This window comes from Papilio machaon, chromosome 28 (assembly GCF_912999745.1).
Source record: "Papilio machaon chromosome 28, ilPapMach1.1, whole genome shotgun sequence".
In the NCBI taxonomy this organism is placed as follows: Eukaryota; Metazoa; Arthropoda; class Insecta; order Lepidoptera; family Papilionidae; genus Papilio; species Papilio machaon.
In genome coordinates, this window is record NC_060013.1 from 2,037,447 (window position 1) to 2,053,911 (window position 16,465).

At 40.2% G+C, this 16,465-nt stretch overlaps 1 protein-coding gene and 1 pseudogene across 1 annotated transcript; both read right to left on the reverse strand.

Moving 5' to 3' along the window:
* Positions 1 to 3,432: 3,432 nt before the first annotated feature.
* LOC123722587 lies at positions 3,433 to 4,110 on the reverse strand (annotated as a pseudogene).
* Positions 4,111 to 8,622: 4,512 nt separating this feature from the next.
* Positions 8,623 to 9,375, reverse strand: LOC123722588. Its single transcript, XM_045684857.1, has one exon. It carries the CDS (start codon positions 9,373 to 9,375, stop codon positions 8,623 to 8,625), a length of 753 nt encoding a protein of 250 aa, XP_045540813.1.
* Positions 9,376 to 16,465: the final 7,090 nt, after the last annotated feature.

Genomic DNA, 16,465 nt, shown 5'->3' on the forward strand with positions numbered 1-16,465 from the left:
AATTCAGTCAATAAAGAATAATCCAGCGGGTTGAAGTCGGGGTTGGAGGAGGGCCATTCGTTAGCCGCGATGCCCTCGACCAAGCTTGGTCGGTTTTTGCCTTATGGGATGGTGCCGAGTCTTGCTGGAAAACCCAATCCTTGTCATGAAATAAAGTATGAGACCGAGGTTTTACAACTGGCTCTAAAATGTCACTGATAATTCTTGGCTTTCGCCTTCCTACCTGGATGATGAATACGCGCGACATTCCGTGCTGAAGATGGGACATCCTTGCTACTTTTGGCATATACTCTATTGTTTTGTTGAACTTTCCTTCGACAGTAAAGATTTTCTCATCGGTGAAGAGTATCTTACTCTGATCGTGTCTTTTAAGCAGTATTTGGACAGCGTTCGCGTCGCAATTTACGAAGGCAATCGTTTAAAAAGTGAACTTTCCTGCGGCTATACGCCTTTACCTTAAAAGGTCATATTTCAGTATTCTGTTTACTGGACGACCACTGTTTTGGCGATCTTGCAAAGAACTTGTCTACTTGTATCGTTTGATAGACACAAAGTTACGGCTCACACCAATAAGTCCATGCCTCCCATGTGGGCATTGTACTCCTTGATGACTTTGGGGCATGGAATAGCAACTCTCTCTATCTTCGATTTATCAAAGCGTGTGACTGTGGTTGCTGGTTCTGCTCCTACTTAAGTGGAAAGAAGGTTAACGGGCTTGTTATCTTTCCACACAACAGCACTTACGTCAATATCATCCACAGTCGCCACGTTTTCCTCATAGAATCCTCTGGGTACGTTCTTTTTCATTATAGTGTTTTTTTTCAGGCAATTTGCAGTTTCTCAATCGGTTTACTCTTACTGTTCCCAGTCAGAAAATTCCTTCCTTAGCTAAATAGGTGACGAGAGGCACAGAAGTATAGAAGTTTTCGAATTATATAATGTGATTCACATTGCGTGATACCATTCTAGCTAACCTGACGACTGTATTGCCAGACTCTCCCAAGAGCCCCCTCCACTGTAAACCTCAAATCTATGAGCATATCCTTGTAGACTGCAGTTGAGACATAATTTGAACCCCCACTTGTGGGGTTTATTGGGCATGTATTGTTTTATGTAATGGCTCATTTTGGTTGCACACATCTGAATTCATCACTGAGGTGCTGCAAGTGGTTGGATATTTCGGTCTTAATGTCGGTTTCGCAAAAAAACTCCATAAAACATTTGTCCTCTGTGATTGCATATAATTTAGGAAAGCACGAATAATTGTCTGCTAAAATCTTACGTTTCCACAATAGCAACTTCTCAGTAAACGCTGTGATAGCATCTCGGTGATTAATTATATTTGAATCTCCTCCTTGCAGTTTTAAGTTTAATGAATCGAACATATCCGTTAAATAAGTAAATACCACTTGTACTTTTGGCTTTCTGAATTCTACAAATAAATTACTTTGTTTTTGATTATCCAAGAACTGAATAATTTTATCTCGAAGCTCATATAACCTAGTCAGCATATTTCCTTTTGAGAGCCAGGGCACCTCAGTTGAAATAACAGAGTCTTGTGTTCTGTACCCAAATCTTCACAAGGAGCCGTAAAAAATCTAGTATTCAAAGCACTCTTTTTAACATAATTGACAATTTTTATGCATAATGTTAAAATAGTGTTGAATTAATTTGAAAGTGTCTTGGCCGCCAGGGCTTGACGGTGTATGAAACAGTGAATAGCAATAACATTAGGATTTTTTCTCTCTCACCAATTGTACGAAACCTGAGCGAGACCCAATCAGTGTCGGTGCACCATCTGTACAAACACCCATTAACTTTTGCCACGACAGTTCGTGTTCCGCAAAAAAATCAGAAACTGCTGTCATTATATGAATTGCTTTTGTGGTACGACGTACAAAAACTCTTCTTTTCGAACCGAATATTTCGAATTTTGATTCATCAGTCCAAAGAACTTTTTTAAAGTCTTCTTCAGTCCAATATCGATGAGTAAGAGCCCACTGCAGACGTTTCTTTTTGTTTTGTGGTCGTAACAGTGGTTTACGAACAGCTACGCGACCAAACAAATTGGCATCTCGAAGTTTTCTCTTTACTGTTGTCAATGATACAGGTTCCGGTCGAGTTTTATTGAGTTCAGCTCGAATTTCTGGTGCTGTTAAACGTCTATTACGCTTGCTTGTTACAACAATGAAGTTGTCTTCGCTAGAAATGGTTGCTCTCGGTCTCCCCGAGCGCGGTAGGTCTTGATGACTGCCGGTTGTCTTGTATCGAGTTATTGCGTTATGAACACAAGTCTTCGATAACTTCAGCTTACCGGCAATTTCTCGTTCAGACTTGCCTTCGTCGTATAGAGTAACGATGGCGGAACGAGTTTCACTGGAGATTTCACGGACTTTTCCCATTTTTGGAGATCTTCACTTGACAAAACAGTAGCTCAGACTGAATAGATTTAACCAAGACTAACTCCTTAAGTAGCCATGCCATGAATAGGATTTATGGCTTAAAATATTCCTAAATATTTTTCAACGCAAAACAATAACCAAACAAGTACAAGGGAGCCGCCATATAATATAATGACAATTGAAACACCTGGTCCTTACGTGGCATTCATCTGTGGTAAATAAACAATGCCCATTTATGGCATAGTCATTGTGTAAAAGATAAGAGAAATGGTGTTTAGACATTCAAAATGATTAGTAGATTAAACAGGTGTTCATATTGTTATGTTATCATACGCAGATTTAAAATATTTTGCAAATTATAACCTGTGTACAAAGTGGTCTCAAACTTTTGGCCGGCAGTGTAGATGGCCCTGCGCGGGCCTGGGATTCCGCGTCTGGTAACGAGGCAGTAAGTGCCTTACAAACGTCAGGGAATTTTGTCCTGAGAAAATCCAGGACGGCTAATAAGCTCTGGTCCGCCATTTGGACAATTTTCACAATTTCTTTCACGCAGTTCCCGAAGTCGGAAACAGTGACGTTGCTATCCCAAGAAACCAGATGGCTTTCCAGATGGCAAAGCAATACATAGTTCCCGAACGGAACAATAAACTTTACGACGTTCTACCTCGAAACTAGGATTAGCGCTTAGCAGAAGGCGGGCGCAATTAAAATTGCGCCGACACAATCGGCTCGCGAACAAAGGACGGCGGCACCTTTTATGGCGCGCGCAGGTGCGGATTGCTCAACGTAAAGTCGGGCGGAGCGACAGATGTGCAGCGAGCGGACACGTCCGTTCATCTCAGCAGTCTGTAGCGGAGTGTGACGTTATAAATTTTAATTTAGTCTGTCAATAACAGATAAAAAAAGGCAAAAAAAATGTTCCTTAAAAATTTAATAAAAAATCGGTTAATGATACAAGTTATTAAAAAGGATAAAAAAAATAGATAGATGACATTACATGTTATTATAGAGCATAAAAGATAATATTATTTCATTCATTATCATCATTATCACCAATGTTGTCATTTTCTTCGTCCCTGTTATTCCATTCGATATCGTGATCTTCTTCATCCGTTTCTGTAAAATTGTATAAAAGGTAATGCGGTTAAAAGTATTAAAAAAAATGGATTGAAGTAATACCTGAGACAGTTTTCAGTGAATCTCTAACGAAATTTGGTAACTGATCACCTTCGAACTTTGAACCATTTAAAATGGTAATGATTATTTTGGAGTACCCACCCATTATTCTCGGGTTGATAAATTGTTGGAATTTGCTGATTTGCATTATTCCAAATGCTACACACAAAGTTGGCTCGCAGAAATCGTCGGATCGGATCGGATCTACACGGTTCGGATTTACACTGTGGCAGACTACTAGCATCAAAATTTGTGTTGGCAGCGTGATCGCCACGGCAAAGTACGGACGCGGCCTTTCCGAAAGCCTCCAAAAAGGCTTTATCTTTTGGCTTGGGACAATCCGTTGTTTTTTTTCTTTATATTATTAGGCGTTTTTTTTACCCTTTATATTATTTACTTTATTACTTACTTACTAAATTAATTATACTTTAACTTTTTTAGACTCTTTGGCGACGGATGTAGCATTTTACTTCCTGTTTCTCATTTTTAGAAGGCCTTCTACGATCGCCACGTCTCGGTTTCTCATCGCCATTTTTGTGTTATAAGCGATGATTTTGTCAGTTGTTGCGTTCGTCGCCCTCAGAATAAGCCTTGCTGTTGCGTTTTGACAGTCGTCCGTGTAATTGGCAATTATGGCACTGACCGGGTAGGCCATTCTTGCGCAGCAGTTCCACTGTTAGCCCGCTGGGGCCACAGATGGAATTGACGTTAAAACGACCTTCGGGCGATAGGTCTAAGTGGACCTACACCTTTTTTTTTTTTTTATAGTCAGGAAATGCGTTTACGCACGCCTACGCCGGGCTTGTGCAATGGCGTAGGGAGTGTGGGACTCACGGGCCACAGAAGGTGACCGGAATACCCACTAAAACCTGACTGCCCTCTAACGCATTATGGCGGGCGCCACGGGAACGCTTTAGCTTTCATCCGTGGCCCCGCCTGCGTTATCGCCCTGAAGGGGCCTCCTCACGCATGGTTTGTGGGGAGAAGTACGGCGGCGAAACCTCGCCTCCTTCTCCCCACTCTCCTGCGTCTGAGCGGGGGCGCGAGGGGGTTATCCTTGCGCTCTCGCTCCCTTTCCTGCCCGCCAGGAAACCGCCTCCCATGACCCCTCACTGCCCAGCATGGCGTGAATTACGCCTGGGAGTGAGAGGTCATCTCCAATCGCCGCTACCAGAGTGCGGCGCTCTTCGGACCACGGTGTACAAACCTGAAGGGTGTGTTGCGCGGTGTCCTCATCAGCGCCGCACTCGTGGCACGACATCCTCTCCTCTCTTCTGATGCGGTGAAGGTACCGCCCGAAGCAGCCGTGACCTGTTAAAATCTGGGAAAGTCTGTAATTCATCGCGCCGTGGCGCCTCCCGCACCAGTCCGAGAGCCGTGGGCGTATGGCCTCTATGGTGCGGGCGCCGTATTTGGCGTCCGCTAGGCCAGCAGCCCACAGCTCTATGGTCATTCGCTTTCTCCTCGCCCGGGAGCGGGCGAGCTCCTCTGGAGCCGGGGCTTCGCCCCGAGCTCTCTGTTCGGCCCGCTCCCGGTACGCTTCGGCCAGCACACCCGCTTCTATCTCCCACGGGGGAGTGCCGGCCAAAGCGCAGGCCGCTGCGTGGCCCACCGTGCCGCCGCTGCGGCCTGCGGAGAAGTGGACCTACACCAGGTCAATGGGCGATTTATTGCGTCTATTTGTCACGCAGCAAACGGCAATGACTGGGAAGTTTTGCCTCCGCAGAGATTGGGTTATGTCTTCCACCAGGATTTCTTTACGTTTTATCACTACCCTAAGGATGCGCTCTTCGGCGAGCGTGTAGGTGTGATAATAGACCTCCTTTTCTTGTAAGAATCGGGTCACAAATCTGAAGGCTTCAGCAGTCTCAAACTGCATTCTAATGCCCTGAGTTGTTGCTGAAGCGACGACCTTAAACTTGTTTGACATGGCAGATTGGATCTTCGGCCACTTGTCCGGGGCTTGGATTTATATCAAAAATGGACATTCTTTTTTCGAGCTGTTTGAACAGAATGATAGCTTTAGTTTTAGATAACCCAAGAAGTTCCTCGAAGCCCTGCTTCATAGGATACTTCATTTTTGCCAGTGTCTAGTCGTCGTGTTGTCGCTTGATATAGATCTTCACAAAATTGCTCTTGCTCAGGCATGTGCATAGTGTTGTCTTGAATGCCCTTAACCTCCCAAAACTTCGATATGTCGTCTCCTTCATTGATGGCCATGTGACAGTTAAACCTTTTGATGTTGCCTGATAGTATCCTAATAATCGTCGACATCTGCAGATTGTATTTTATGAACATGAACTATAAACAGGCCGTGGTAGTTAACATCGTAAGTAGCCCTACCAATTTCTGTGGGGTCTTTAGAGGAAATATTAGAAAAAGGTCCAGGTAAAGAAAGATCAGGTAAAGAAGGAATATTAGGTATATGATAAGGTGCAGGTATATCCATGGGGATTTCAGCAAATTGTCGTTACAATGACAATCTGAATTTTTACCTGATTCGGAATTACTTTTGCGTTTTTTGATTGTTGCAGCTTTAACATATTTTTTTTCCCAAGGCTTATTGATAAGTATCCGGAATGAAGAGAAGAAAAAAGAGATATTTGAATAAATTTAATTTATTTTTCTACATATGTTCCTCCTAGCTCAATACCTTAGACCAACGCTTCTCCAGGGCCATTATTCCATTTTTATAAAAAAAATCTCTCAAGTCCTTCAAAATAGCCATTATCGGCATCAATCACTTCAGTGTTGGAACAAAATTTCTGCCCTCCTAGCCATTTTTTAAAATTTGGGAACAGATGGAAGTCGCAGGGGGCCAAATCTGGCGAATATGGCGGGTGGGGCAGTAATTCGAGGCGAAACTCTTTAATTTTTGCCATCGCAACTTTTGCAGTGTGGACCGGTACATTATCGTGGTGGAACAACATTTTTTTCCTATTCAAGTGGGGTCTTTCTTGTTTCACTGCGTCACTCAACTTTTGCAACAAGTTTGCATAGTATGGGCCATTTATTGTTTATCCCTTTTCAAGGTAATCCACATAGATGACACCTCTAGCATCCCAAAATACGGTTGCCATAAGCTTGGCTGCCGATAATGTCGTCTTCGCCTTCTTTGGTGCGGGTTCGCCGCTTTTAGTCCACTGTTTAGACTGCTCTTTGGTCTCCGGCGTGTAGTGGTGTATCCAGTTCTCATCAAATATTATAAATCGACGAAATATTATAACACTCCTTTGAAACATTCACTCTTTGTTTCTTTTGCTCGTCGTTCAAAAGCCGCGGCACCCATCTGGCACAAAGCTTTTTCATAGATAAATGCTCATATAATATGTTCAAAACGCGTTCAGATGAGATGTTCACAATTTGGGCTATCTCCCTGAGTTTTAATCGACGGTCTTCTAATACGATATTTTTTTATTTTACTGACTATTTCTGGGGTAGTTACCTCATTTGGTCTTCCGCTACGGGGAGCATCATTGCAGCTCGTTCGTCCTCGTTTGAATTCTGCCACCCAAGAGTGGATAGTGCTAAATGAAGGTGAAGAATCCCCTAACACACTATTCAACTTAGTTTGAATCTGGGTCGCCGATTTCCCTTTTAAAACATAGAACTTTATGACGGCACGAACCTCCGTTTTCTCCATTTTCATGAAAATGAAAACTGTCTCACTATAAAGCTGAATATTTTTTAAACAAATAATATTTCCTAAAATTATGTGTATTGAGATCGTAAAAGACTGCAAATGACGTTTCTAGTAAAATTTTGTTTTATTTCTTTTTTTTTTATTGTTTCGGATTCTTTTCAAACAGCCCTCGTATATGTCTGCGCTTCACTTTTCTTTTAGAAATAAGGGAACAGTCTGAATCCGTTCCGGATTCATTTGATATTGTTATATACGCACCCGCTGGGGGCGCCATGTCCCCCGGGTCCAGAGGCTTTGTTGCTTGATCTATCATTTCGATGTCTTCATGTGTGGTATTGTATTTTTCATACAGTTCAGCCATTTCTGTTTGTCTGGTCTAAAGCTCGAATATTTTCTCATGGTTGTTTTGCTCGTCGACAAAGTTGTAAATTCTTTTTAGACGGCCTATAAAGGCCGCCGCAGACCGCACAGAAGTAATTATAAAATTACTTCTGCGGTTTATTAACTTTTCTAAAGTGTCTGTTGAAATATTTAAATTTTGCTGAAAAGCTGAAAATGCGCTATTGCGCGGTAGGCGTTGCGATTCCGTTTGTTTAAAATAATTAATTACTATAATACCCGGATCGTTAGGACCAAAAAAGTTTTGTAACTATACACATCAAAAAAGTCTAAGCAACATACTAATTTCAATTTTACAATGTTTTTCGCATTAAATCCTTAGTATTTTCTTGTTTATATTATTTTAATGCTTTTTTCGTAATAAACAACAATTGTTTTTTTTATTTTTTTAATAACCTTAATTAACAATAATTACGAATAAGCACTGTATGTACGTAGTACAAAGTAAGGTGCCTAATCCACTAAACTTAAACTAAAATTAAATGGTTAAACAAAAATTGCATAAATGAATACAAAGTGTGAAAAAAATAATTATGTGTTGGTCATAACCTACTTAAATCGCTCCGGGTCTAAATTAACGTTTAGGAACGTAAGTTGCTTAACTTTATTTGTGGATAGTCTTGTTCGACGATCATTGATAATCAACCCTGTCTTACTAAAAATGCGTTCGCACGGTATAGTTCGCGTCATGTAAAAAGAACGCTGGAGGAAGTTGGTGGGGGTGTGTTTGCGCATGGGTACACTCGCGCACGAAAGTACTAGGCTTTTCGCTCGCGTCTTTCGTTGGCACATTGAAAATATAGTTAAGAATAGAATATCAATTATTAGAAATAAAAACATGTTTGATATGTTAGTAGTAGTTGGGTGCTCATTTTCCGCAACTCTGCGACTAGCGCATATTTTGCGTTTAATTCTCTCTAATTTAGATAATCTAATTTAGTAAAAAATTATAATCTAATTTACTAATGATAATATAATTTAGTAAAAGAAACTACGTAAAAATTAATAAAATTTAAATAAGGAAACGCCTTCCATTAAGTCGTCGTGGGTGACTAGAAAACCAGATGATGAGGCAGTGTTGGTGATAGAGGTGGTCACTTCATCGTCGTCGCTGTCGTCTCTCGAACTTTCATCATCATCTGAGTGAGAATCATCATCCCCTACGCAAATTATAAACGTTTCGGTCATAATGTCTACCACATGATCGCTTTTACAGTGATCAGCCTTTTCAGTATTTTCTCCCATTAAATTTACTTTTTCATTAACCACCTCAATTATTATTTCAAACTTCCAACTTACGTTTTTGCTGGCAACATATCCCTTTATTTGAGTCCAGGCCATTTCTTTAGGATTCAGGTCCGGGTGATAAGGGGGTAAACGAAGTATAGAAAGGCCTGCATCGTTTAATATGGCATCGATATTAAATTTCTTAAATTGTTCTTTGTTTAGTTTTATCAAATTGTACAGCTCCGGCTTTAGCTTTGTTTCTTCAAATTCAATTCCTTTTTGACAGAGCCAGGTTTGCATGTCTGCTTTTTTTGTATTAGACGTTGGTGCAGCATCAAGTTCTTTATTGTGGTACGACGCGTTGTCGACAACCACGACTGAATTAGGAGGTAAATTTGGTATCAGCTTAGTACGGAGCCACCGCTCGTAATTGTCAGAATTCATTTTGTCGTGGTAGTCGCCGCTTTTCGTACCAGCTTTGAATGTAAGTAACGCATTCGGCACAAAGCTACTGGGAACTATCGACATATGATTCATCAGTGTAAATGATAGGCCTTCCTTCCTCTCTATATTTTTTTATTTTTCTCAGATATTCAATTCTATTGAATTATATCTTAATAATCAATAGTAGCGACACCTGCTGGTGACATTATGATTGTCATTCTTTATTATCTGTGCCTTTTTTAATCTATAATAAACTTACTTCCTTTTAAAACACTGAACAAGGTAGTTTCATTATAGGTTATGGGCCCAGGAAACAGTTTAGTCTAAAATAAAAAAAACTGGCAAGATAGTGCTGAATAAGTTTATGTGGACTAAGAATTACTGTGCGGGTTGAAATATGACTTCGAACTATGTTGTGAGTGTACCTAAGTTAAAAGGACGCGAGAATTATCAAGAATGGGCTTTCGCAGCGGAGAATTTTCTTATACTGGAGGGTACTTCAAATTTCATTAAAGCTACAATTTCAGAAGAAGCCGCAGCTGATGCGAAAACTAAGGCAAAATTGATCTTAACTATAGAATCGTCATTGTATGTTCACATCAAAGATGTTCAAAATACGAAAGAATTATGGTATAAACTAAAACAATTATTTGATGACTCTGGATTTACCAGAAGAATAACGTTGTTAAGAACCTTAATTTCAATAAGTCTCGAAAATTGCAGTTCTATGACATCATATGTGACACAAATAATTGACACAAGTCAAAAATTAAGTGGAACAGGTTTTAACATTAATGACGAGTAGATTGGATCATTGCTTTTGGCCGGATTGTCAGATAAATATTCTCCAATAATAATGTCCATAGAACATTCTGGTATTAAAATAACAGCAGACGCCATAAAAAACTAAACTTATGGATTTAGAGGAAGACGGTGGCGACGTCAGTGGCGCGTTCATTAGTTTTCGAAAGAAGAATGGAGGTAAACCTGGTGGGACACGAGACAATCAATAGTCTAAATCAAAACAAGGAGTAGATTATAAAGAAACTTTTTCTCCTGTGGTTAGACACACAACCTTGAGACTATTGTTTTCACTATCAGTACAATTAGGTCTTGAAGTAACTCATTTAGATGTCAAAACGGCTTTTCTTAATGGTGATCTACAGGAAACCTTATACATGCAAAAACCAGATTGTTATATTAGTTCCTCTGATAGCTCAGATAAAGTTTTGAAATTAAAGATGGCCATTAATCGTTTGTAGCAAGCTTCAAGGCCTGGAATAAAAAGGTAGATTGTTGTTTACCTGAAATTGATTATGTTAAATCCAAATTAGAACCTTGTATGTATGTTAAAAGTGTTGGGAATTTAAAAACTATTGTAACAGTCTATGTTGATGATTTTTTTATCTTTTCTAATGACAAATGTGAAAGTAAACATCTTAAGGAAGTATTGTCAAGTAAATTTCAAATTAAAGATCTAGGACAAGTAAAACAATGTTTAGGAATTAATGTCACTTTTGATAAACTTGAAGGATCTGTCACTTTAAGTCAAGAAAATTATATAGATACTTTGTTGCAAAGGTTTCATATGACTGACTGGAAAACTTTTGATACTCCAATGGAGACTAGGTTTAATGTAAGTACAAGTCAAAAGTTGTGAAGCAGAATATATGAGTATATCCGAAGCTTGCAAAGAAGCAATATATTTAAGAAATTTACTACAACTACTAAATTTACTGTTTTTAGTGTCAGGTCGTCCGTTAAATAATGTTGCGGCCAAATAAGAGTCATTTATCCTAGATGTCCACAAGTCAGCTGTTAAGCAAATCGTTTCTATATTTGAAGACATGAACTCCTTCATCTTTTCTTTTGTAATGTTGTAAAGATTGGGAATCATACTACTTGATATAGTTTTCCGCCTCGGAAGCTGATAGCCCGGAATCCAACTGGCAAATTTCTTGAAAGCTTTTTCCTCGACTAGTGAAAATAGCTGATAGCTTGTCACAAATAAATCTAAAAGATCACTGTCAATCTTCCTTTTAAGCTCGTTAGATTTTTTTTTTGATGTACCATACCGTTCCATTGTAGCCTGTTGTCTAAAAGTGGATGTTGTTGTCGACAACGTAGCAGCCGGTGTAATGGTAGACGTAGATGGAGCACTGGCACTGATAGGACGAATAGCACTGGAGCCACTCCCAAATACTGTTGATTGCAATATTTGCAATTTAAAACGCCTCTTACGACAACTACGTATAATAATAAATACAATAACTGAAACAACAATATTACTTTTACGCATTGGTTTATTTTTCTTTACATTAGTCTATATCCAGAATAACAGAATCTAAAAGTGCGGCTGGAGGGTTAAATCCTTCGTATCTAGCTAAGCTCATATACCAGAGAACGACTTCCGGTCAAACAAGTACAATAATATTGTAAAATGGAGCTGATGCCAGTTTGGTCTCTGTCAATTAATATGTAGCCACGATAATCGCGCGCCATCGCATGTCGTGATTGAATATGAATTCTAATCAAAAATACATTTGTTTGAAAGATATTAAAATCTGTCAAATCTTCTAAATGCTCGTCTCGATAAACCTCAATTATGTAAACGCCATCCCGTAAATGTTCACTGCAGTAAGACCTTGCCAGTTTCAATTGATATGTGCCCAGCGCGAAAAGGATTATTTCTTCCTCAGTCAAATGTGGAAAGTCCTCTATTTGATTGTCTTCTATTCTCACGAAAGGAATCCTTTGTCTGTTAAGATGCTTATGCTGTACATATTCTTGCAAAATGTTAGGTGTGTGTACCCTTTCCTGTATGCGGTTTATTATCGCAAGAGAGCGTTCACTATCACTGATTACAGGATGAAAATGGTTAATTAATGCTCCGCACACCTTAAAAACATCAAACATGTGCAAAAGTGCTTTGTTGAAATATTCCTGGCGTAAAAGTTTATATAATCATGCTTAAAACGCCCGTTGACTACTTCGATTTCCCAACGACAAATTGTTACTTGTCGAGACTTGTTAGCTTGGGTAGTAGTTAATTGTGTGGCACTTCTATTTTTTTTTGAGACTGAGTCGTCACTGTTTGCCTTGAAGAGGCCGATTCAAGGGTTCCCGAGGGGGCCGAACCTCGGCTTGATCGGTTGCTATTATCTGATTGCTATTATTAATACAGCTAACATTACTACCACTTCGAAAAGCGTTAGCGCAGGGAGAAGAAGTGGCGGAAGAAAATAAGAACGTGCCTAGGTCTACGATAATCCCGACGAAATTTACCGAGCGCAATTGGATTGTAAGTGGCGGCACCCACAACTAGCGGATTAGGATGACCGACGGCAGAGTCAAAATAACGACGCGACGTCAACTTCAGATGTTGGGCAATGGTGGGCAAGTCCATGTCTATATGAAGATCACTGTTGCGCATGTACCACGGGGCTCCCGTGGCTCTACGCAAAAATCTATTCTGAATCACCTGAAGTCGGTGTATTTGTTTTAATAATAATAATAATAATAAACTCATTTAATCCATTCAGAAAGCAAAACATTAATTAGGAAGTAAACAATAAAAAAGTAAAAACAAAAAAAAATAACAAACATGCTGAAAGGAGGGAAAAAACACAAAAACTATTTTAAAAAAATAATAAAAAAGCAACAAGCATGCACATATTAACAAGTATAAAAAAAAAATCAAAGTTCCTACTAGGTTTGCAATGCTGAATGGACAAGGCCTTTACTCAGCATTGTGCTTATTTCTTTTCAGAAATAAGCGCTGATATTCTGTAAAAGCCTGTACGTCAGTGCGTCAGTTATAACAGTAAATAATTCTTAATTCTCATAATTGTTTCGGCGCGATGTGCGCGAATATCGGACTAGCATACGTCATGACGGGACGAACTACTGATTTATAGAGTGTCACCTTGTTCCGAAGGAACATTTTACTCTTTCTATTAATCAACGCGGAAAGACGACCTAGGATGAAAGCCGCGCGGTTCCTGACCCGGGTCACGTGAGCGGAGAAGTTAAATTTAGAATCCAGTATGACACCTAAATATTTAACTTGGTTTTCCCACGGTATTGGGCTGTCCATGAGTTTGATGGATGGAAGAACAGCTCCTTTCTGGCGTGAAAAGTAGAGCGCCGCGCTTTTGCTAGGGTTAATTGGCATCGGGTATGATCACCGCGGCATAGGACGCAAGCGGGCTTTCCGAAAGCCTCTAACAAGGATTTGTCTTTCGGCCTAGAGCAATCCGATGTTCCATGATCGCCTAAGCACTTAACGCACCTAGGACGGGCAAAACAGTTGCGGGCCGAGTGCCCGTACAACTGGCATTTGTGACATTGACCGGGTAGGCCATTTTTGCGTGGCGGTTCAACTAGTAGCACGCTAAGGCCACAGATTGACTTTACGTCAAAAATGGCCTTCCCTTCGGGCGACAGGTCTAAGTGTACCTGTACCAGATCGATTGGTGATTTAGTGCGCCTATTTGTCATGCGGTAAACGGCAATGACTGGGAAGTTTTGGCTCCGGAGAGATTGGGTTATATCTTCTACCGGGATTCCCGTTTGATGACAACCCTAAGGATGCGCTCTTCGGCGAGCGTATAAGTGTGATAATACACCTCCTTCTCTTCGAGGAATCGGGTTACAAATCTGAATGTTTCAGCAGTCTCAAGCTGCATTCTAATGCCCTGAGTAGTAGCTGAAGCGACAACCTTAAACTTGTTAGACATGGCCGATTAGATCATCGGCCACTTGTCTGGGGCTTGGATATAAATCGGAGGTGGCTATTTGTCTTGGGGTGCACGGACCGCTACGGGGCGCTGCGCCGTCACGGATGTAGAGGCGGCCGTTGAGGGCTGGGAACGGGAGCATCAGTGCATGGCGCTACAGGAATTGCCATAAGGGATGGGATGGGTGTTGCCGAGGGCTGAGCCAGTCCGGCTTCCGTCAGGGCGATATGTTTGGGTGTTTTTAGGAGCACCGGAGACGAGGACGTAGAAGCGGTGGAAGAGGGGCGCTTCTTCCGTTTCTTTTTGTTCTCAACGGTTGTAAAACCGTCGTTGGAGTCCGAGGGAGACGAGGCGCTTACTTCCATTTCCGAATCGTAGGATGACGTGGCTTCGGAACCGGACATGGATGCGTTAGAGCTCCGGGAAGCGGGACGGGAGATGTTTTGGGCCGCTATCTTAGCAGCCCTGAAGGCATCGGGGAAGTGGTTCTCAAGGGCGTTGAAGACGGCCCTGAGTTCTGCTTCTGCCATATTATTTATTTATTTTCGTATAACATAAGACTAGGCTGTCCCGGTGGGAACGCCGGGGTGTGTGATCCTAGCTCCCTCCCTGCTGGGTTTATCAGGGAGGACGTGTAGCCCTAGTGTGTCCGAGTGCCATCTTATTGTGCACTCGGGTGTACTTCTTATTAATTAATCTTATTGTGCTTAGGTCTAACTAAAGCTACCCGTGCTCCGCGCAGTGAAAACTGCACTTCACAATTTCTTTCACGCAGTTCCCGAAGTCGGAAACAGTGACGTCGCTATCCCAAGAAACCAGATGGCTTGCCCGATGGCAGAGCAATATATAGTTCCTTAGCGGAACAATAGACGTTACGACGTTCTACCTCGAAACTAGGATTAGCGCTTACCAGAAGGCGGGCGCAATTAAAATTACGCCGACAGAATCGGCTCGCGAACAAAGGACGGCGGCACCTTTTATGGTGCGCGCAGGTGCGGATTGCTCAACGTAATGTCGGGCGGAGCGACAGATGTGTGGCGAGCGAACACGTCCGTTCGCCACACATCTGGACATCTGGACGCCAAGCAAGGAACTAAATTTGAAATATATGTATCTAGCTATATTTATCGATATATTTTCTAGATAGCTACGTACAAAGTTCTTTCAATTTCATTTATTTATTTTGTCGACTGGTATTCAAAATATTATTGTAAATGAAATAATCAAATTAAACTGAACTAAAATACACATACACAGCTATTTATATTCAAATGTAGTGCGTTTTTTTTTTGGAAGATTTAATTATATATACACTTGAAGAACTCAATATTTTGTTCAAATCAAACAAAATCAAAACAAATTCAAGTAACCACCATTTTTATGGCAGTAAATCAGAAACTTAGGGAAACCTGGGTAAAGAATACGAAAAATAAGTACTCATTTTATTGAATAAAATATAAATTAGAAATGTCAGCCTTTATTCTTTCTCGATATCTACCCTTACTTTTATTAAAATGTTCTCGGGCCTGTATGAAAATTTGGTCTGTTTCATTTTGTTTTAAATTAATAAAATTGTAATAGCTCTTGCCATTGAGGACATTGCTGACTTCTTTGCACCAATTTATAACGAAAAAGAGCACACTTTTTTCTAATAGAAATTTATTTAGTATACCGTGATGTTCATTGCAATCATTAAGAAAATTAAAATCTTATGTGCATTGTTAAAATAAATTGCTACTAGACTACTTTTTTATATGCGGCTACTTATTTTATTTAAAATCTTTATTGTGATGTGCTCTACTTGGGCAAAAAAGTCAATTATTGCCCTGGTTGGATAGCACAACAATTGTTTGCCACAATAGTCTTTTTTGGTTATAAATTTATGAAAATCTAGTATTATCTTAGATGTTAAATTTTTCTGACATGTATCACATTTTTTAACCCTTTCCCCCCGGGGTAGTGTTTTTTAAACAATTTCCGCTTTTGAACTTTATTTTTATAATAAGGTAGGTAACAGGAAACAAACATATTTTTTTTAGATTTTTATTTTACCTAGAAGTACTATTTCCAAGACCATGATTTATTAATAATTAAATTAAAAGGTATTAATTAAATATTCACCTCGTGGTATTCAACAAAACAATTTTTCTTTTCATTTACACACAGAAACACATTACAATGCGAACATTTACTGTGAGGTTTCGACTGAATTTTCTTCGAACTGCAAACCTCACACCTTCCCCTGTTCTCTACGAACTTAGGCCAATGGATGCCTCTGTTACCCAAGCGTACGTCTTTTATATTTGAATATAAATATTCAAATATAAAAGACGTACGCTTATAAAAGACGCGCAATCTAAAGATTTGCGCCTTTTGGAAGGACCGTCTTCCGCAATATTATCAATAGATGTCTTTCTTTTCTGACTAACATACGA

Excerpts from the sequence above, each read along its gene's own strand:
- LOC123722588 (XM_045684857.1), bottom strand. The coding sequence starts at position 9,375 with ATGTCGATAGTTCCCAGTAGCTTTGTGCCGAATGCGTTACTTACATTC.